Below are 21,938 nucleotides of genomic sequence, written 5' to 3' on the forward strand. Positions count from 1 at the left end.
ATTTAATAGTCTTTTCCCCCTCATTGATAAATGAAAAATTAGTCTCAAAAATTCGGTGATTTGTCCAGGGTTTCTTAATTAGTGCTGCTTGATAAACCAGGTATGGTAAGAATTGGATTTGGCTACATATACTTGAAAAGCATTTTCAGTAGTGTGGTAGTTGGTATTGGAAGCCAGGTCACAGTCGAGCAATGAAAAGTGCATGTGACAGTAAAGATAACCTAGATGGACAACAGAAGAGACGTGGCAATGATGGGGAACAGAAGGCACAGTGATAGAAGAGAGTGAGGCGGTAAGGGAACATGTATGTTGAGTTGCTTGCTTTTTATTAGATGAGTCAGGCCAGAGGACAGTGGTATGCTGATGGAAATCATCCAGTAGAAGATAGGAAGATGTCACTGATGAGAGAGAGAAGAATAACATAAAAACATACCACATTTAGTGTTCCGTTCTCTTGTGTACCCTCAACTTTATAACATTTAGAATTCATTTTCAAATCTACTTTTTCTTCCTAAGGGATCTTTGTGCCACTATACTCTTCCTTTCTCCATTTCCTAAATTTTCCTTCTGTCTTATTTTCAGGCAGAAGTTTTCTTATATTCCAAAGTTTTTTGATTTTGGCTGCTTGCTCTATAGCAAAGTGTATTCCTCAGTGATCTTTTCCTTCCAAAGCTCTACTTTTTTGTACAGAGACTCCCAAATCTGTGTCTCTAGTTCTGAATTCTTGTACTTAGGTCTGTATTTCCTTTTGCCTGCTGGACATCTCTATATAAATCTCACCTACAGCTAACTTTGGGGCTTCCCTGATAGCTCAGTTGGTAAAGAATCCGCCTGCAATGTGGGAGACCTGGGTTCGATCCCTGGGTTGGGGAGATCTCCTGGAGAAGGGAAAGGCTACCCACTCTAGTAATCCTGGAGAATTCCATGGATTGTATAGTCCATGGGGTCACAAGAGTTGGACATGATGGAGCAACTTTCACAGCTAACTTAATATGTCAAAAGCCAAACTTTCTTCTGTCTGTCCACTTTGCCTACATTCCTGTTTCTTAATATGTAATTCTCCTAGTCAGCTAGCTTTAAACTCTTTATTATTACAGGTTTTTAATCTTTTAAAAAGTCATGAAGCTACCAGTATACTTAGGAGATGTTGTGAATTAGGTTCCAGACTATTGGAATAAGGTGAAAATCTCAGCAAAGCAAGTCACATTAACTTTTTGGCTTCCTGGTGCATCTAAAGGTTATGTTTATACTATACTGTAGTCTATTAAGTATGCAATAACATTGTATCAAAAAAAACCCCACTGTATATACCTTGATTGGGCTTCCCTGGTGACTCAGATGGTAAAGAATCTGCCTGCAATGCAGGAGACCCAGGTTTGATGCCTGGGTCAGGAAGATCCCCTGGAGAAAGGAATGGCAACCCACTCAGTATTCTTGCCTGGAAAATTCCACAGACAAAGAAGCTTGGCAAGCTACAGTCCATGGGGTCAAAAAGAATTGGACACAACTGAGCAACTAACACACATACCTTAATTTAAAAATAACTTGTTGCTTAAAAATACTAATTATCATTTGAGCCTTCAGCAAGTTGTAATTCCTTTGCTGGTGGAGAGTCTTGCTTTGGTATTGATGGCTGCTGACCAGAGTGGTGGTTGCTGAAGGTTAGGGTGACTGTGGCAATTTCTTAAAATTTTAAGACAGTGTGGTTTGCCACATTGATTGACTCTTCCTTTAATGAATGGTTTCTCTGTAGCATGCGATACTGTTTGATAGAATTTTACCCAGAGTAGAACTTCTTTCAAAATGGGAGTCAATGCTCTCAAACCTTGTGACTGCTTTATCAACTAAGTTTATATATTCTAAATCCTTTATTGTCATTTCAGCAATGCTTTATCAGCTAAGTTTATATAATAATCTAAATCTTTTATTGTCATGTCATCAATCTTCACAGCATCTTCAGTAGATTTCATCTCATGAAACCACTTTCTTTACTCATCCTTAAGATGCAGCTCCTTGTCTGTTCAAGTTTTTTCATGAGGTTGTAGCAATTCAATCACATCTTTAGGCTCCACTTCTAATTGTAGTTCTCTTGCTATTTCCATCACATCTGCAGTAACTTCTTCCACTGAAGTCTTTAACTCCTTCAAGTCATTCATAAAGGTTGGAATCAACTTTTTCCAGACTCCTGTGAATGTTGATGTTTTGGACTCTTCTCATGAGTCACACATGTTCTTCATGGTATCTTCACGGTGAATCCTTTCCAGGGGGATTTTCAATTTACTTCGTTCAGATCCATCAGAGGAATCACTATCGAGAACAGCTCTAGCCCTAGGAAGTATATTTCTTAAATAATAAGACTTTGAAAATCAGAATTACTCCTTGACCCATAAGCTGCAGAATGGACGTTATGTAACAGGCTGAAAACAACATTAATCATCTTGTACATCTCTGTCTCAGAGCTCTTGGGTGACCAGGTGCATTGTCAGTGAGCAGTAACATTTTGAAAGGAATCTTTTTTTCTGAGTTGCTTTCCACAGTAAGCATAAAATAATTCAGAACAGATGTGCTGTCCTCTAGGGTTGCTGTTTCACTTATAGATCCCAGGTAGAGTAGATTTAACATAACTCTTAAGGGTTGCTCAGGTTTTTGAAATGGTAAATAAGCACTGGCTTCAACTTCAGGTCCCTAGTTGCATGAAGCCAATCATTGAGTTTTCCTCCTTAGCTATAAAAGTCCTAGACAGCATCTTCTTCCAATACAAGACTGTTTTGTCTACATTGAAAATCTGTTGTTTAGTGTAGCCATCTTCGTTGATGATCTTAGCTTAGATCTTCTGGCTAATTTGCTGCAGTTTCTACATCAGCACTTATTGCTTCACTTTGCATTTTTGTGTTACAGAGATGACTTCTTTCCTTAAACCTCATACCAGTTTCTGCTAACTTCAAACTTCTCATCTGTAGCTTCCTCATGTTTTACCTTACATAGAATTAAAGAGAGTTAGGGCCTTGCTCTAGATTAGACTTTGGCTTCCGAGAACCTTGTGACTGGTTTGATCTTCTATCCAGATTGCTAAACTTTCTCCATATCATCAATAAAGCTGTCTCACTTTCTTATCATTTATGTGTTTACTAGAGTAGCATTTTTAATTTCCTTCAAGAACTTTTTCCTTTGCATTCACATTTGGCTAACTCGTGCAAGAAGCCTAGCTTTCAGCTCTTGACATGCCTTCTTCAGTAAGCTTAATCATGTTTATCAGTTAAATTCACTGTCTTAGATACATACAGGTCTTGGCTCCCAAACAATATAACAGTAACATCACAGGTCACCATAACAAATATAATAATAATGAAAAACTTTGAAATACTGTGAGAATTACCAAATGTGACAGAGACATATAGTAACCAAATGCTGTTGGAAAAATGGTGCCAATAGACTTACTTGACAGGGGGTTGCCATAGGCGTTCAATTGTTCAAAATATAAAACCCCAGTAAAGCAAAGAGCAGTAAAACGAGATATGCCTGTGTAGCGTTTTTCTTGACACTACTCTTTTTCAGACCTTTAATGCCTTTTGCCTGAACTTTGGAAGTAGCTTTGTATTTGTACTTTGTTCATTTCATATGAGTAACTAATCTGTTTTATACCACTCCAGATTAGTTGTAATGTATTGTATGGTTCTAACAAGTCAAAACCCTTCACTTGGATTCTGACTGATCTTCAAATTATATAAAGATTCTTCTGCCTTACATTGAGAGCAATAGTTGACTTCAGTTATCCTTTTCAGGTTGACCTCAGTTATCCTTTTCAGCTGTATCCCCCGTTATTTCCTTTACTGTATATTCAGATCACCTAAGGATATTTTGAAATGCCTGAACTGCAGAAATGCCAGTTCCCAGTAAGATAAGTAAGCATACCCCACTCTGTTTCTTCTGTGCAGGTATAAAGACCTGAACAGATTGCTTGGAACTGCTTTTGTTGATGCAGAAAGATAAATAATAGCAGTTGATTGGGAAAGACTAGAATTTTAAGAACCACCAAACTGGAAGTGAAGTTCTAGTTTTTCCTGTGATATTCCCCCAAGCTAGACTCAAGACCACCTAAAACCAGGAAGTGTGCATTGAGGCAAGACAAAGAGAGTTCAAAGAGAAGCCCTTTGGTTCTGGCTTGAGCAGGAAAAGGGATTGCTAACACTCAGAAACAGTAGAGGAAATCTCTCAGTTTTCTTTTCCCTTTTCTCTTATAACCCAGTACCCAGTCCAGCAGGGGTAAACTTCACAGCAGCAATTGGGGTCCACACATATGTAAAATTCAGAAAGTATGAACCTTTCTCTCCAATTAAGAGTAATTTTCCAGTTTTCTCGTCTGTCCTCTCCCTGGCATTGGAGCAAGATGCAGCTGTATAAAGTGTGCAGCAAAGCTGGTCACTAAAACCCCTGATTTCTGCCAGAGAAGCAAAAAACAACTCTAGGGAACCAAAAATTGCAGAGGGACGAGATAGGGAAAGTAACCCTAGAAAGTTGTTTATGAGCTTTTGGACTTAACCTGTGTTTTCCATTTGTGGATATGATCCTAAACAGCATAACCAGAGACTTTGAGAACTGAACTAAATGGTAGACTACCATCCAATATCCAGGCCATCCACCCAGTATCCAACATGCAGTATATCCTAAGAGCACTGCAAAACTTTGAAAACAGAACTGACATTGAAACTGCAACCACAGAAAACTGACTGGAATTTATAATTCAGGTTACAGCCAGGTTGGTTGCCTGCTAAAACAAAAACATTAACATTCTCTATAGAATATTTAGGGTGCTTCCCAGGTGGCTCTAGTAGTAAAGAATCCACTTGCCAATGAAGGAGACAGAAGAGATACAGGTTCATTCTCTGGGTTGGGAAGATCCCCTGGAGTAGGAAATGGCACCCCACTCAGTATTCTAGCCTGGAAAATTCCATGGGCAGAGGAGCCTGGCAGGCTACAGTCCACAGGACTGCAAAGAGTCAGACATGACTTAGTGAGCTTACTACCGGAGTCCAGCCTTGGCAGAGTCCAGGGATACCCTCAGGATGAGCGGCGTTGGCGAGAAAAGAAAGAAAAAAAAGGCGAGTCGAGTCTTGGTAGAGTATAGAATCAAGATTGCTTTATTTTCCTACATCAGTGCTTATATACCCTAAAATCAGCAATACTAAAAAGGGAGGAGGGATTGTCTTGATAAAATTGTGCCGGGAATGCAGTCATAGACCATCTTCTAAAACAGTCAGTACATTTACCCCTAACTCTTAAACAATGGGCTCTTAAGACATCAAGCCCACAAGGCATGAGAAATGGCTTTATTTGTGTATCTCTTAGTCAACTGTAAAAACTATTAGCAAGCCTTATCTTGGGAGCCTCAGTTCTGGGCAAACTTTGTGACTCCCTAGGTAGCGTGGTATCTGTTTTTGGGCTCTACCTCCATACATCTGCAGAGACAATTTTCTACACTAATACTATATGCTTATTCATTTTGTTATCAACCTTTATTTCTATGTATTCCTCTAGTGTATTCCCAGGCACACTATAGACAGGGGGCAGGGAGACATATCAGCAAGCACTGGTATGTGACCTTGAGGGCAAAATCTCATGAGCTCCCTCCAGATCTCACTCTAAGGGGCCCTTCTAAACTCGTGAAAGGCTTTGTATCTATTTTGCTTGTGGCGTGTTTAGGCCTATCATTAGCAGACTTAGTTTTATGCTAGGGGCGCTTTGTGCAGTCCTAAGCATTCCAAATTCTAAATTGACATTTATAACCCCAACAGGGCCAGAAGGGTTAGAATGTTCTGTGTAAAAATATAGATTTTTTTTTTCATTCCTGGCCTGTTTATAGGGCCCATATACCCTCAGGGACTGTATTGCTGCCATGCAAAGGCTTCAAGGGGGATATCTGAGCAGGAGTCAGAATTCTTAGAAAGCACAGAGGACTACCAAGCATTAGAAGAAGAGACGGAGGCCCGGGAGTAGATGATGGGGCGGCCCTGAGAAATCCCCAGAGGTCTGGACGGCCTTGCGTGCCAGCTCCTCAAGCTAAGACCTTGTCATGGGTGGGGTCTCTCTTGCCAGCTCCCGACAGCATACCAAACCAGCATAAAGCGTAAGATCCAGAGTTTCCTATTTCAAAATGCCTTGGAATAATCCTGAATTACTTAACATATAAAGAACAATGAAAATTTCAACTCTCATGGAATAATCTCATTCAAAAAGATGTGAATGATGGCATGACACAGAGGTTGGAATTATCTGACAAGATTCTGAAGCAGGTATATAAAAACACTTTAGACCTGCCTTCTTGGCATAGTGAGCAGTATGTCAGTCTCATAAAAAACACTTCAGGACTAAAAACAATCATTCTTGAACAGAAATTTATTGTCTCAGCAAGAAGTAGAAGATATAAAGAAAGCTCAGATGGAAATTTTAGAACTGAAAAATGAGATAATCAAAATTAAAAACTCATTGGGTAGACTCAGTAGCAGAATAGAGATGAGAAAGGAAAAGAGGCAGTATCAGGAATGGAGGAATAGGAAGGAGATGGCAGTTCTTTGGGTGAATGTAATAGACTATTTTTCTCTTGAGTTCTTTTAAGTGTTTAATGGTTTAAAGCAAATATATTGTATGATGGAATTTTTAAATATTTGTAAATGTAATACAGAAGATAACTATCACGAAAATGAAGGAGGAAGACACTTGTATGATGGTTAGATTTTACTTGAAGCTGTAAGATATTGATTCAAAGTAGACTGTTCAGTATGTATATAGTAAATGTCAGAGCATCCACTAAAAAACTACGTAGATATCTTCAAATGTATAATAGATAAAACCCTTTTTTAAAAAGGCAGAAAAAGAGAAATAGAAGATGGAGAACAAAGAAAAACAATTGCATTAATTATGTTAATAATTTAAACGCACCATTTAATAGATTGTCAGAATGAATTTAAAAACACAATCCCACTATGTGTCATATAAAAGAAACACTTCAAATATGACATAGCCAAGTTAAAAGTGAAAGGATAGATAAATACCATGCAAACCCAATAGATAGCTGGAGTGGCTATACTAATACTGATCAAAGATTTCAGTATGAAGAAAATATCAAGGGTAAAGCAAGATATTACAAAATAATAGAAGTGTCATTTCACGAGGAAGGCTTAATCCTAAATGTGTATGCACTGAACAGAAACTCAAAATAGAACAATCAAAATCTGAAAGAACTAAAAGGAAAGTTGTTGTTCAGTTGCTCAGTTGTGTCCAACTCTTTGCGACTCCATGGACTGCAGCACACCAGGCTTCCCTGTCCTTCAGGAAAGGAAAGTACTGAACCGGAGAGTCATATGCACAATTATAGTTGGAGACTTCAGTGTTCTTTTGGTAATTAACAGAACTAGCAGACAGAGAATTAGTGAAGGTGTAGGAGAACTGAACAACATTACCAATCAACTGTATCTAGCTGACATTTTAGAATAGTGTACCTAACAGTAGGGAAAAAATGTTCTTTCCAAGGATAGATGAACTATTCACTAAGGTGAACATTTACTAGATCATAAGACAAAATTTAAAAAATTGAAAATAACTGAAGTTATACAAAGGGTATTTGTTGGCCGTAACTAAATTAAACTACAAATCAATAAAAGAAAAATACTCCAAGTGCTGGAAAAATAAATAACACACCTGTATAAAATCCATGGGTCAAAGAGGAAGTCTAAAGGGAAAATATTCTGAACTGAACAAAGAAGAAAATATATCAAAATTTGCAGTGTGAGCCCAGAAGTTCATAAACAACATTATAGATTGATTTTACATAGCTCATTTCTCTTCCTGATTTTCACAGCCCTGTTTGCATAAAGGCAATCATGGTACAATCTTAACAGTGAATGAACTACTAAGTAATAAAAAGGGAAAAACTATTGATTCTTGTAACCATTTGAATGAATTTCAAAGGTATTATGCTGAGTGAAAAAAGCCAGCCCAAAAGGTTACATATTATATGATTCTATTTATATGATGTTCTGGAAAAGACAGAACTTATGAGTTGGTGATGGACAGGGAGGCCTGGCGTGCTGTGATTCATGGGGTCGCAAAGAGTTGGACACGACTGAGCGACTGAACTGAACTGGAGGAATATGATTACATTTGCCTTTTTAAATTACTTAGATTGACTAGAGATATGTTAACTACAGACTGATTTCATATTAAATGGATTAAGTATTTTTACTATAACAAACTAGTCCTTTTAGGCAATCCTAGACTTGCATGCCTGATGCTGGGAAAGGTTGGGGGCAGGAGGAGAAGGGGACGACAGAGAATGAGATGGCTGGATGGCATCACCGACTCTGTGGACATGAGTTTGAGTGAACTCCGGGAGTTGGTGATGGACAGGGAGGCCTGGCGTGCTGTGATTCATGGGGTCGCGGAGAGTCGGACACGACTGAGCGACTGAACTGAACTGAACTGAGACTTGAATGCTAGCCATATATACAAACAGGGAACTTTGAGCCCCCTCCCTGTAGTTTTGCACTTGAGAACACATGTGGAAAGATTAATTATGCAAAAGTAGAACATTCATTAACAACTTCAATGCTCATAGTATTTGTTCTCCTTTTATATATGGAATAAGTGGTATTCTGTAGTTAGATCATATCTATTCACAAAAGTTGACTCAAATATTTAGGAATTTTACAAATTGAATGTTAAAGAGTCATTATTAAAAATTACATAAACTAAAAATAAATTTACTAGAAACAAACTCTAAACTCATCACTTCCTAAATATTTTACTATATTTTCTTCTTATCTGTGCCCTTGAAGTTTTTAATGTCTATCATATCTGTATGGTAGAAATTCTGTATAATTGGTAGTGAAATCAGCCACAATAGAAGCATTTACAATATGGAAGTTGACAAACATCACAAACAGGGCTTTTTAACCCCAGAGAACTAGTTGTTAAATTTTTTCCAGCATGACACTGCATAGGTTAATTGGTGTTGTTAAATAGGCCTTTTCTGGCAGAACTATTAATATCAGCCTTAATCACAATATATAAAATCTACTGGGAGTTGGGGAGGCAGTAATATGTAAACCAGGTTCTAAATAATCATTTGCAATGAGATTTTAGAATGTAACTCAGTTGTTAAATTGGGTAACTACCTTATATTGACTTCATTTTTTTCTATTTCAATTTTCATTTCCCTCAGTTAAGTACTCTACATAAAATACTGAATTCTATAAATTAAAATGGAGTAAAAGGAAGCATAACAGCATAACACTTCTTTTGTAAGAGTTTGTAACCTGGAGTATATAGAACCTAAAAACTTGTATTCTTATATACTTAGCACCGGTAAGATTCGTGCATTAGTGCAGAAAAGTTAATCATGCTAGAGCCCCCACCTCTCACCCCCAAGGATCTAATCATTGCTTAGCTGGACTTAGGAAAATATGTTGAAAGACTGGGCACAGTTTTTCAGGTTTGATAGAATACAGCAAAATTGAAGACATCTACTAGATACATCAACTCACATCTTCATATTAGAGTAAGAATTATTAAGTGTAGGGAATACTAACTTCTTCCCAAATAGTTATCTAGAATGATTTTGATAAAATTCCTGATTTAGTGGCATCCCTTCACTTCAATAAAAGGTTACTTTCATTGAGTTGGATTTCTTGTTCTCTAACCGGATTTGGTCTTCTGTAGTGCTGTCGCATCTCTGCCAAAGCACAAGCCTGGTTTCTGGTCACACGTAGCAATGGCTGTAGGTTCTCGATATGCGGATGAATGCCAGAGGAAGTACATGGAAGATCCCCGGGGAAAAAGATTTCAGAAACATGACACCAAGAAGAAGCCAGCCAACCCCAAAGGCCAGAACGGTAACCTTTACAGCAAATAGTTTTTTCCTGGTTCTCAGTATTGACTTCTGATCACTCATTAGAAGTAAGTTATATTTATCCATGTGTCTTCTAATAGGTGGATTTTGTTTTCATAATTTTAAAGCTGGAAACAACTCCAAAGATCATCTGTTTAATTTTTTTAAGTCTGACCTATTAATAGTAACCTTAGCAGCCTTATGCTTTTGAGTTTGTTCTAGGAAATCTGCAGTTGGATCCAGAGATTTCAACAACTGGGTTATTTTTCTAAGTTAAATTTGAGGCCACTTTGTTAGGGTCCCTTAGTAATTCATAAGAAAACTCGTAAGAATAAGTTTAGTTGTATAGTCCCCAGGAGTACACATTCCTGGCCAGGTTTAAGCCAAAGAAGTCTTATACAAAGCTTTAGGGAACATTCAGTATCCCTGTCCTAATTCAATAAGGTTTATATTTTAGCAAGACAATAGGGTAGACAACCAGCAAGGGAAATATGAGAAGTAACTTCCCTCACAGGTAAAGAACCTTTCCAACCTCACCCTGCCTAATCCAAATGTAATTTCTTCCTGAGTATTTTTGTAATCTAATCATATTGCCCGAATCCCAGTATAGTCATTTGTTATATAGGAGGCTTGGAAATATTAACAACAGATGCTGAGTTTATTTAATATGAATACACAGTTTAGATTTTGCAAAGGCTGTTAACTTTATAGAGCAGTTACTGTAAAAGACCAATTCCTTACCAAAATCTTTTGCTGACTTTTAAGGCAAGATCGATGATGCTGATAATAAGGAAACTATGAAGATAACTGCCAAAGTGGGAACTCTTAAAAGGAAGCAGCAGATGAGAGATTTTCTTGAACAGCTGCCAAAAGATGACCATGATGATTTTTTCAGTGCAACACCTTTGCAGCATCAAAGAATACTGGTAAGAGTCTTAAATGTAGAAATCATTGTTTTCTTTTTATATTGACTTTTGTATCTTTCATTTTTATTTAGGGTTAGTGTTCATCCCTAATATTTAGGCCAAGGACAGATAGCCTCCACATGTATGCTAGAGTAGAGTATAAGAAGCAGTCTGCCAGTCATGCCGTTCTCCTCAGTGGCCAGGCTCTACCCTTCAGTGGGGTTCAGAAGTAATGCTTAAAGAACCAAATCGAAAACCCAGAAATAGGCCAAGCATATGTATTTAAAATTCATATGCAGTGAGGCAGACTTTAAAAAGGGGTGTGACAGGCATAGATTATTACCTACTGCATAGTAAATTCAGAGGAGGGATTACATGGCAGCATAAAATTGACAGATCTGAATGTATACAAGAAGTTTTATACTAATAGAATGAAAAAAATCGCATAACTAAAAACTTCACTGATTGGGATAAAATATTTGCAATATATAAAACCAATTAAGAACTCATTCAGATGTTACTGAAATAATAAAAAGTATCAAGCTCACAGGGGAAAAAAGTAGGCAAGAAAAAAATTCGGAAGGCTCACACTTGGGGTAATTTTTCCATCTCCCCATTTCACAGTGTTGTTAAATCATCCAGTTTTAAAAGGCTGCTTAGTGAGAACTTAGTGACAACATGAGCTGGGGCCCCTTTTTACCTAGACAGGTTATAAAGGAAGTATTTTAAGGGAGCCATCTGAGGCTCTTACTGTATTCTCTGCACAAAAACACTGATCCTTTAGGCATTGTGCCCTTTATATTATTCCCCCCATCATTGCAGGTTCTATCTATGTTTTGTCCTAAGCGCAACAGTAGCAGTATTTTATTTTATTTACTTATTTATTTTTGTAATTAATTAATTTTTTATTGGAGGCAAATTATTTTACAATATTATATTGGTTGGTTTTGCCATACATTGACATGAATTCGCCCCGGGTTTACATAAGTTCCCCCTCCTGAACCCCCCTCCCCGCTCCCTCTTCCCTTTATCCTCCCTCTGGGTCATCCCCGCATGCCAGCCCCGAGCATCCTATAATATGCATTGACCCTGAACTAGTGATTCATTTCACATATGACAACATACGTGTTTCAATGCCATTCTCCCAAATCATCCCACCCTCACCCTCTCCCACAGAGTCCCAAAGACTGATCTATACATCTGTGTCTCTTTTGCTGTCTCGTATACAGGGTTATCATTTGCATCTTTCTAAATTCCATATATATGCGTTAGTATGCTGTATTGGTGTTTTTCTTTCTGGCTTACTTCACTCTGTATAATAGGCTCCAGTTTCATCCACCTCATTAGAACTGATTCAAATGTATTCTTTTTAATGGCTGAATAATACTCCATTGTGTATATGTACCAAAGCTTTCTTATCCATTCGTCTGCAGATGGACATCTAGGTTGCTTCCGTCTGCAGATGGACATCTAGGTTGCTTCCATGTCCTGGCTATTATAAACAGTGCTGCAGTGAACATTGGAGTACATGTGTCTCTATCAATTCTGGTTTCCTCGGTGTGTATGCCCAGGAGTGCGATTGCTGGATCATATGGCAGTTCTATTTCCAGTTTTTTGAGGAATCTCCACACTGTTCTCCATAGTGGCTGTACTAGTTTGCATTCCCACCAACAGTGTAAGAGGGTTCCTTTCTCTCCACACCCTCTCCAGCATTTATTGCATGTAGACTTTTGGATAGCAGCCATTCTGACAGGTGTGAAATGGTATCTCATTGTGGTTTTGATTTGCATCTCTCTGATTATGAGGGATGTTGAGCATTTTTTCATGTGTTTGTTAGCCATCTGTATGTCTTCTTTGGAGAAATGTCTGTTTAGTTCTTTGGCCCATTTTTTGATTGGGTCATTTATTTTTCTGGAATTGAGCTGCAGGAGCTGCTTGTATATTTTGGAGATTAATCCTTTATCCGTTGCTTCATTTGCTATTATTTTCTCCCATTCTGAAGGCTGTCTTTTCACCTTGCTTATAGTTTCCTTTGCTGTGCAGAAGCTTTTGATTTTAATTAGGTCCCATTTGTTTATTTTTGCTTTTATTTCCAATATTCTGGGAGGTGGGTCATGGAGGATCCTGCTGTGATTTATGTCGGAGAGTGTTTTGCCTACGTTCTCCTCTAGGAGTTTTATAGTTTCTGGTCTTACATTTAGCTCTCGAATCCATTTTGAGTTTATTTTGGTGTATGGTGTTAGGAAGTGTTCTAGTTTCATTCTTTTACAAGTGGCTGACCAGTTTTCCCAGCACCACTTGTTAAAGAGACTGTCTTTTCTCCATTTTATATTCTTGCCTCCTTTGTCAAAGATAAGTTGTCCATAGGTGCGTGGATTTATCTCTGGGCTTTCTATTTTGTTCCATTGATCTATATTTCTGTCTTTATGCCAGTACCATACTGTCTTGATGACTGTGGCTTTGTAGTAGAGCCTGAAGTCCGGCAGGCTAATTCCCCCAGTTCCATTTTTCTTCCCTTCAAGATTGCTTTGGCTATTCGAGGTTTTTTGTATTTCCATACAAATTGTGAGATTATTTGTTCTAGTTCTGTGAAAAATATCCTTGGTAGCTTGATAGGGATTGCATTGAATGTATAAATTACTTTGGGTAGTATACTCATTTTTACAATATTTATTCTTCCAATCCATGAGCATGGTATATTTCTCCATCTCTTAGTGTCCTCTTTGATTGCTTTCAGTAGTGTTTTATAGTTTTCTATGTACAAGTCTTTTGTTTCCTTAGGTAGATATATTCCTAAGTATTTAATTCTTTTCGTTGCAACAGTGAATGGAATAGTTTCCTTAATTTCTCTTTCTATTTTCTCATTATTTCTCATACCTCAACATAATAAAAGCTATATATGACAAACCCACAGCAAACATTATCCTCAATGGTGAAAAACTGAAAGCATTTCCCCTAAAGTCAGGAACAAGACAAGGGTGCCCACTCTCACCACTACTATTCAACATAGTTCTGGAAGTTTTGGCCACAGCAATCAGAGCAGAAAAAGACATAAAAGGAATACAAATTGGAAAAGAAGAAGTAAAACTTTCACTGTTCGCTGATGACATGATCCTCTACACAGAAAACCCTAGAGACTCTACCAGAAAACTACTAGAGCTAATCAGTGATTACAGTAAAGTTGCAGGATATAAAATCAACACACAGAAATCCCTTGCATTCCTATACACTAATAACAGTAGCAGTATTTTAAAAGCAAAAATAATAAAATAGAAACAGAAGCCCACTTTTTCTAAGGTTTTAATATAAAGGTAAGTAAAACTTTAATTAAAAGATTAAATTATTTATTGGAAATATATACACACAAAATGTTTAATACTGCTTGAGTATCTATTAAGTACCAAGCATAATAGTAAATCAATTATACTTTTGCTTTGTTCTGTCTGTGCAGAGGTCAGTATACTTGGCCCACAGGCCAGATCTGGCATATCAGCTCTTTTTATAAACAGTATTTTACTGGACCACAGAGATGTTGGCTGTGGCTGCTTTCCTGCTTCAGCAGTGGGACAAAGACTGTATAGACCATAAAACCTAAAATATTTTCTGATTCTACAGAAAATACTAGAAATGTGCATCATTTCTATTTTACACAATAGAAACTAAGTTTTTTGGAGACCAAGGCTCTGTTCTCTACCTACTAATATTTTAGTTATTTTAGTTATCTCAGTTGTGAAATTACAAGAAGGAGAATAACATAATCCCTCCCCACAAAAAACAATTTGAGATAATGATGGATTCCGTTTTTAGGGGTGCCTGTTGGTAATACATATTTGCTTTTTAGTTACCAAATTTCCAGGACAGTCAAGAAGGAGATGATATTATGCCAAATATGGACAGAAATCCAACAACTCCATCATCAGTTATCTTTCCACTGGCAAAAACTCCTCAGTGTCATCATGTCACGCCTGGCATGCTAGACTCTATAAACAGGTAAGTATTTGTGCATATGGTACTGTAATTCTCTGCATCAGCTTTTAACATCCCATGAGTTGAAGACAGTTCAGTTCAGTTCAGTCGCTCAGTCGTGTCCGACTCTCTGCGACCCCATGAATCACAGCACGCCAGGCCTTCCTGTCCATCACCAACTCCCGGAGTTCACTCAAACTCATGTCCATCGAATCGGTGATGCCATCCAGCCATCTCATTCTCTGTTGTCCCCGTCTCCTCCCACCCCAATCCCTCCCAGCATCAGACTCTTTTTTCCAGTGAGTCAACTCATCGCATGAGGTGGCCAAAGTATTGGAGTTTCAGCTTTAGCATCAGTCCTTCCAATGAACACCCAGGATTGATCTCCTTTAGAATGGACTGGTTGGATCTCCTTGCAGTCCAAGGGACTCTCAAGAGTCTTCTCCAGCACCACAGTTCAAAAGCATCAATTCTTCGGCGATCAGCTTTCTTCACAGTCCAACTCTCACATCCATACATGACCACGGGAAAAACCATAGCCTTGACTAGACGGACCTTGGTTCAGTAGATGTCAGTAATTAGAGAAGTCATCATTATTTTTAAAAAAACAAGAAAGAATGGTTCCTAGAGGTCAAAGATGGATAGTTCCTGCAAGTAGAGGTGTTTTCAGTATTGTCAGTACACAGTCACACTCTCCATTAGGATAAATTCCAAATGGGTCAAAGTTTAGCCTGTAAAAATTAAACTATAAAATATATCTTTAGAAAACCGTGGAGAATTATTTCATAATCTTAGAAGTCCCAGAAGCCACTAACAAAAAGTATGATAAAGTCAACCATATAGAAAATAAAGTTTCAGTTAGTACCAACCATCATAAACAGTCAAAAGACAAATGAAAATCTGAGAAAAGAATTTATGGAACTTACCACAAGAAAAAAGGCTAACTTCCCTGTTATAACACTCCTACAAATTAACAAGAACAGGAAAGCCATTCTCATACATTATTAGTGAAAAGGTAAATTAGTTCATTCCCTGAAAGTGGTACTATCTATCAAAATTATAAATTCATGTACTCTCTGACCTAGCAGACCTACTTCTAGAATTGTGATTGTACAGCTAATTTGTTGCAGTATTGCTTATAATGACAAAAGGCTGGAAACAACTCAAATGTCCATAGATTAGGGACCAATCAAATTCTGCTACATTATGTAGCCACAGAAATTAATGAGAAATTCTTTATGTACTTATGGTAAGATATTCAAGATATATTAAATGAAAAAAAGGGGGACTTCCCTGGCAGTCCAGTGGTTAAGACTCCACAACTTCCAGTGCAGGCGGCATGAGTTTGATCCCTTGTGGGAGAACTAAGATCTGCATGCCGCAGGCATAGCCAAAAAATAAATGAAAACCGTTAGATGTAGTTAATGTGTTATCATTTGTGTAAATAGGGGCTCTGTGTGTGTGTATCCTTGTATGTATATGTGTGTATACACACACATAATTGCTTTTATTTGATCAAATATCTCTGAAAGGATACATATGCAACTGAAAACATTGGTGATCTTTCAGGAGACGAACTAAGATAACCTGGGACAAAAAAGACTTTTTGAATTCCACACTATGTGAATATCAATGTTATTTTGAAATATAAATAAATAAAAATAAGAAATGATATGGGTGGCCAACAATCAAATAACATGGGGAGAAAATGGAAAATGGTGAAGTGAAGTGACTCAGTCGTGTCCGACTCTTTGTGACCCCGTGGACTGTAGCCTACCAGGCTCTTCCATCCATGGGATTTTCCAGGCAAGAATACTGGAATGGGTTGCCATTTGCTTCTCCAATCAAATAACATGGGGAGAAAATGGAAAATGGTAAGGCGGCCTAAAAATAGACTATTCATTTGGCAGTTCAGCAGGCCAGCACTGATCTTGATAAGAGCCGTTCTCATGGGGTGTGAGAGAGCGAAGCCATATGATTAAAACTGGGAGGAAGAAAAACCATTCAGTATTCTCATGAAAATTTGAATTTGCATTTACTCAGCAAAACCATAATTTTCCCTAGCAATCCTAGAAATTATTTTTTATTTATTTTTGAATAAGTATTTACTACACATGAAAGTATATTAAGCATATAATTTTTTAAAATACCTCAGAATTTATTTTATTGAAGTATAGTTGATTTACAGTGTTGTCATTTTCATCTGTACAGCAAAGTGGCTCAGTTTTATATATATATATATATAATATTATTTTCTATTATGGCATATCACTGGATATTGAATATGGTTCCCTGTGCTATACAGTAGGACTTTGTTATTTATCCAGTCTATATATAATAGTTTCCATCTGCTAACTCCAAACTCCTAATCCATTTCCCTCCCAGTCCTCTCCCCCTTGGCAACCACAAGTCTGTTCTCTATGTCTGTGAGTCTGTATCTGTTTTATAGGTAGGTTCATTTGTGTCATAGGTTCCACACACAAGTGATATCATGTGCTATTTGTCATTCTGTCTGATTTCACTTAGTATGATAATCTCTGGGTCCATCCATGTTGCTGCAAATGGGACTATTTCATGCTTCTTTTTATGGCTGAGTAGTATTTCACTGCATATGTGTACCATATCTTTTTTATCTATTCATCTGTCAATTGACATTTAGGTGGCTTCCTTGTTTTGGCTATTGTGATTAGTGCTGCTTTGAATATAGGGGGTGTATGTATCTTTTTGAATTTTGTCTGGATGTATGCCCAGGAGTGGAATTGCTGGATCATATGGCAACTCTGTTCAGTTTCCTGAGGAACCCCTATACTGTTCTCCATAGTGGCTGTACCAATTTACATTCCTACCAACAGTGCAGGAGGGTTCCCTTTTCTCTACATTCTCTCCACCACTTATTTGTAGACTTTTAGATGATGGTCGTTCTGACCAGTGTGAGGTAGTACTCATTGTAGTTTTGATTTGCATTTCTCTACTAACTAGTGAGGCTGAGCATTTTTTCATGTGCCTATTTTCCATTTGTATGTCTTCTTTGGAAAAATGTCTCTTTAGGTCATCTGTCCATTTTTTGATTGGGTTGTTTTGTTTTTTCCTTGGTGAGTTGTATGAGCTCTTTGTATATTTTGGAAATTAACCCTTGTTGGTCACACCATCTGCAGATATTTTCTCCCAGTCTGTAGGCTGTCTTTTCGTTTTGTTGATGGTTTCCTTTGCTGTACCAAAACTTGTAAGTTTGATTAGGTCCTATTTGTTTAAATTTGTTTTTATTTCTATTGCCTTGGGAGACTGATCTAAGAAAATACTGGTATGATTTATGTCAGAGAATGTTTTGCCTATGTTCTCTTCTAGGAGTTTTATGGTATCATGTCTTTTAAGTCCTTAAGCCATATTTATATGCATGGTGTGAGGGTGTGTTCTAACTTGATTTGCATATGGCTGTCCAACTTTAACATCACTTATTGAAGAGAATTGGAGAAGGAAACGGTAACCCACTCCAGTATTCTTGCCTGGAGAATCCCATGGACGGAGAAGCCTGGTAGGCTACAGTCCACGGGGTTGCATAGAGTCGGACACGACTGAGCGACAGAACGGAATGGATTGAAGAGAATGTCTTTTTTCCATTGTATATGCTTGCCTCCTTTGTCAAAGATTAATTGACCATAAGTGTGTGAGTTAATTTCTGTGGTGCATATAATTTTGGACAGATTTTGGTAAGAACTTTGGCCAAATCACTAGTTTTAAAATATTCATTCCTTTGGCCCTTGAATTTTATTTCTAAGGAAATATGAGGTTGGGCAGGTATGAGCGTATACTTGTATGAACAAAGATGTTAATTACAAAACAATACAGAAATTTGGAAACTGACCTAACAGTCCAGTAATAAGCAAAGTTAAGAAATTAGGATTTGACCATATAATAGAATAATATGTAACAATTTAAAATGATGTCTTCAATACAGGTAGCCAACAAACACATGAAAAGATTCTCAACATCACTAGTTATCAGCGAAAGCAAGAGTACAATGAGATATCACATCATACCAGTCAGAATGTTCATCATTAAAAATCTACAGATAGTAAATGCTGGAAAGGAAGTGGAGAAAAGGGAACCCTCTTTCACTGTTGGTGGGAATGTAAATTGATACAGCCACTATGGATAATAGCATGGAGATTTCTTAAAAAAACTAAAAATTGAGGGACTTCCTTGGCATTCCAGTAGTTAAGACTCTGAGCTGCCAATGCAGAGGGCACAGGTTCGATTCCTGGTCAGGGAACTAAGATCCCACATGCTGCATGGTGCAGCCAAAATAAAAAACAACCTAAAAATTGAAACTACCATGTGGCTCAGCAATCCCGCTACTGAGCATATACCCAGAGAAAACCATAATTCAAGTAGACACATGCACCCCAATGTTCACTGCAGCATTATTTACAGTGGCTAGGACATGGAAACAACTTAAATGTCCATTAACAGAGGAGTGGATAAAGATGTGATATATATACACAATGGAATATTACCGTAAAAGGGAATGAAATTGGGTCATTTATAGAGACAAGGATGGACCTAGAGACTGTCATACAGAGTGAAATAAGTCAGAGAAAAGCAAATATTGTATGATCTGAAAAAATTGGTAGAGACCAGCAGTTCCCAACAGTTTTTGGCACCAGGGGCCAGTTTTGTGGAAGACAGTTTTTCATGGACCTGGTAGGATGGGTGGAGGGTGGAATGGTTCAGGCAGTAATGTGAGCAATGGGGAACTGCAGTGAAGCTTCACTTACTCACCCGTCCCTCACCTCCTTCTGTGCAGCTTGGTTCCTAACAGGTCATGGACCATTACAAGTCCCAGGCCCTCTGCTTGGGGAACTCCTGATATAGATGGGTCTCACTTACAAAGGGAAATAGAGACACAGATGTAAAGAACAAACATGGATACCAAGCGGGGAGGGTGGTGGGATGAATTGGGAGACTAGGATTGACATATATACACCATTGGTACTATGTTTAAGATAGATAGCTAATCAGAAACTACACTATAGTACAGAGAACTCTACTCAAACGGGGCGGGTGTGTGTGTGTGTGTGTGTGTAGCCGATTCACTTTGCTGTACAGTAAAATCTAACACAACATTGTAAAGCAACTATACTCCAATAAAAGTTTAAAAGAATTAAATAACGCTTTCAATAAATTTTAATGATACGGAATAATGTTCAGTGAATAATTTTTAAGAGCTAAGAAATAAAACTACATTACATACAGTATGATCCCAGTTTTGTAACATGTATTCACAGGAGATAGGAAATTACTTAACCAAAAACACCAGCCATTATCTGTAGATTGTAGGATTACACTGATGTGGATTGAGATACTGTTTCTTTTAACATATATCACTTTCACAATTATGGAAAATGGCTTTTTTTCCTTACAGAGCACAAGATGGACTCATACCAAGAATATATTTCGTAAAACTTTATTTTTAAAAAACGAGTTTCCTAGACCTCTTTAATCTCTAGACTTCACCGACTCTAGTAGTTAGCTTCCTTTTCATAACAATTTTAAGCATTGCAGCAGTATTTTATATATCACTCCCAAAGTACCTCTACAGGACAGTGGTTTTATGAGGCGCCGATCCTGAACAGCTGGCTAGACTCGTTCACGCACTGTGCAGCAGTGCTTGCGGTTCATAGTAATGTCTTGATATATGTCACACATTTACAGACTTCTTACACGTCATACCTTTAAGGCTGCCAGACAGTCATAAAGGAATGGATAGTCAATCATAAAGGAACTTGAAGCCTAGCGAGAAAATTTGTCCTAAGTAATTGTTGGGGAAACTGAGAACAACATTCTGTGTGGCTTCGGTTTTCATCTATAAATTATGAGTCAGGTGTATTTGCTAAGGATAAGAGGAGAAAGAGGTAAGGTTAAAAAAAAATTTTTTTTAAAGTCTTAGTTGGTATAAATAAAAGGCTTATGAGCCAAATTGAATCTTAACACAGTTGGAAGGCATAAATTAATGGAGAGTTTTCATCACCATGCATATCCTTAAAGTGATAACTTTAAGATTCAACCTGGACAGGGAAGGAAGATATGAACAAGAGAAAGGAGTGAAAGGTATAACAAAAGGGAGTCAATGGACAAGATGTCTCAGTGAGTTTTAGAAAAGACGGGCAGCAAGATAGAGACTGGGAAGAGCAGATGGGACAGTGGACAATGAGTAAACCATCATTTTTCAGAACAGTCTTATAGGGTTGAAGCATTTTGTCCATCTCCATCGGTACCCGATTGTCTTTTTAAAAATGGAACATAAAATACACTTTTAATGTATGGAAACATTTTAAATTAATTTTGTCAATTGCTGTTCAACCTGTGGATTAAAGTATGGTGACTAATGTGGATTTGAAATTATTCTATATTTAAACAGGAATGATTGTGATAAATATGTTTTTCGTATGCAAAAAACCCGTAAAAGTAAAGGTGGCACTACCTGGGGCAATATCAAGAAAAAAACAGTAAGTATTTTTCTCTGTCGGGGCTTCCCAGTACCTAAGCGGTAAAGAATCTGCCTGCAGTGCAGGAAACACAGGAGATGCACGTTAGATCCCTGGGTCGTCGGAAGATCCCCTGGAGGACGGCATAGCAACCCACTCCAGTATTCTTGCCTGGAGAATCCCATGGTCAGAGGAGCTTGGCAGGCTATGGTCCATAGGGTTGCAAAGAGTGGACGCGACTGAAATGACTGAGCACACATGCATCTGTTGAACAACTATAATACCTGGCAAATTGTTGGAGCTATAAGTTATGTAACAACCCCTGCCTTCATATTGCTTATAAGTAAATTATGAGGCTATGAGTGAGGTAAGCACGTAAGTGCTATAGGATTATAGATGGCAGTTCATAGCCATACTGGAGCATTTCAGTAAGGTGAGAATTTTCATTTGAGGAGTCAGGCAGGGTGGGAGAAACACATGTAGGTTAGAGAAGGACATTTCAGGCAAGACACAGAAGCATAATATCTATTCAGTGATTGGGGAATAATCCATACTGATTGACTTTTGATTGCCATGGAGCAAGAAATTTCATTAAATACAGATTCAAAATGACTTTCAAATTTTTTCAGATTCAGCTACTTGATTTTATATGTGTGTATTGTATGTATTTCAATATTTAAAATCTAATTACAGAAAAAT

General features: G+C 37.7%; 1 protein-coding gene across 1 annotated transcript in view; it reads left to right on the plus strand.

Moving 5' to 3' along the window:
* MIS18BP1 (MIS18 binding protein 1) overlaps window positions 1-21,938 on the plus strand; it is a 50,815-nt gene that overhangs the window by 25,230 nt on the left and 3,647 nt on the right. Inside the window, 4 exon segments of the mRNA XM_088829469.1 lie at window positions 9,715-9,887; window positions 10,649-10,809; window positions 14,630-14,778; window positions 21,173-21,260. Coding sequence (XP_088685595.1) covers window positions 9,715-9,887; window positions 10,649-10,809; window positions 14,630-14,778; window positions 21,173-21,260 — 571 coding nt within the window.

The sequence above is a fragment of the Moschus berezovskii genome, chromosome 21, assembly GCF_049115385.1.
Source record: "Moschus berezovskii isolate FMDL1 chromosome 21, NW_MosBer_1.0, whole genome shotgun sequence".
Taxonomy (NCBI): domain Eukaryota; kingdom Metazoa; phylum Chordata; class Mammalia; order Artiodactyla; family Moschidae; genus Moschus; species Moschus berezovskii.